At 45.9% G+C, this 1,764-nt stretch overlaps 1 protein-coding gene across 1 annotated transcript in view; it reads right to left on the reverse strand.

The window, feature by feature from the left end:
• The window catches only part of LOC103202161 (stimulated by retinoic acid gene 6 protein-like), a 36,468-nt gene extending 35,614 nt beyond the window's left edge, over positions 1-854 (reverse strand). The window contains exon 1 of the mRNA XM_007946992.1: positions 661-854. Within this exon, the coding sequence (XP_007945183.1) occupies positions 661-854 (194 nt within the window). The remainder of the gene's footprint in view (positions 1-660) is intronic.
• Between the last annotated feature and the right edge of the window lie 910 nt (positions 855-1,764).

The raw sequence follows: 1,764 nt of genomic DNA on the forward strand, positions 1-1,764 counted from the left end.
AATGAGTATGTATTTATCACTAGACCAGGGAGAGAGATGATTTACACAGGGAACAGCAGGCTATGGACAAAGGTGCCAGCACACATGATCCACGAGGTCCTGCCTTGTTTTCCAGTGTATTCCCTAGCTCAGAGTGGGGATGTAGTAGAATGTTTGTTGAATGAATAAGTGGTTGGATGAATGAATGTAGGAGATTTGTATGACTGGAGATGTGTGCTGGAGACTGGTAGTGGGTGAAGTAGGGAGAGATCAGACTCTGATGGGCCCTGAATTCCAAGCTAAGGCACATGGACCTTCTTCTGGGTTCCAAGGGAAGCTATGACACTGTTGAGCAGAAGCATCCAGCAGGGAGGAGCGCCTGCTTCCCCCAATGAGACCCTTGGCTTTTATAGAAATTAATTTTTCTAAATGTGTGACTTCTAGGAGGGGCTTTCAGAAAAGACCCCTTGTGAGGCAGACAAACGCTGGCCAGACCTTCTGAAACCTCAAGTTCAACCCAAGAAGAGGCTGCAGTGGGATCTTGGACAAGTCGCTGCTGCCTACCCTGGGCCTCACTCTCCCCTTCTGGGCACTGAGCTCTCAGGCCACTTCCAGTCCTTTGTCCAGAGCTCAGTCATGGCCAAGGAGATGCGGGAGGCAGGCAGGCAGAGCCCATCTTACCATATCAGAGAGTAGCTGAAGCCGAGAATGGCACTGACCAGCCGGAACTCTGACGAGAGGCAGGCGAAGAAGGGGAAGTAGGACAGGCCGACTTCGATGCCTCCAATTAGAAGCACAAAGGCTGGGGGAGACAGGGCCGGAGGGTTGTCACTTCCCTTCTCACCCGGGATTCCTGGCAGAGTCTGGGGCTTCATGTTCCTTAAACCATCCCAGAACATGTAAGGAGAAGGAAATCCTCCAAATTGCTCTTATTACATCAAACCATGATTTTGGTTTGATTCCAAAACTTAGGAAGACTGGACTGATTAAAAACCAAATTCCAGATCAATCTCATTTATGAATTTGAGTTAGAAATACTAGAATATCAGCAAACAGAATCAAGAACATATTAGGAAATCAAATACATCTTAACCAGATAGTTTATTCTAGAAACACAGTGGAGGTTCAAGATGAAGAAACCTAGCCATATAACTCATCGGATGAATAAGGAGAAAAATCCCATGACCATCTCCAGAGAGATGGACGCTTCATAATCTTGATTGTGGTGATAGTGTCATGGGTGTAAAGAGATGTCAAACTTATGAAATTGCATACTTTGAACAGGTGTAGAGTGGTCTGTCATTGTGGTTTTAGTTGACATCTCCCAATTCTAATGAGATGTTTGTAGGCATTTGATCATATAGGCTTGGAGCACATGAGAAAGAGCTGGGCTGGATGGAGAGGTTTGGGAGTCATTGTGTGAGTGGTGGTCGAACCTGTCTGTAACAGTAGCCCCTTCAGGGAGAGCATGAGGCATGGAGGAAAGAAAAGACTTTAGACCAATGGACAAAGAAGTAAGAGTTGCTCTTTGACAAGAACCCTAGGCCTCACTGATATCAAGAAGGTAGCCCTGACTATAATCAGAAGAGTATTTTGGTATGGGTGATGGAGAACCTACTTTCTGATCCTTTGTTATGTCATGTCTAAAGGACTGCTGAATCTAAAGGGGAGAAAATCCCACAAACAGACTCTGAGGTTCTGTGGGTTAAGCATTGACCTTGGGCAAGGAACAAACTGAGAAGAACATTGAGCGTTCACAGTTTATCCCCTCATCTCAGAGATGGG

This window comes from Orycteropus afer, unplaced genomic scaffold, assembly GCF_000298275.1.
Source record: "Orycteropus afer afer isolate SDZICR_OR568_19922 unplaced genomic scaffold, OryAfe1.0 scaffold00174, whole genome shotgun sequence".
Classification (NCBI taxonomy): Eukaryota; Metazoa; Chordata; class Mammalia; order Tubulidentata; family Orycteropodidae; genus Orycteropus; species Orycteropus afer.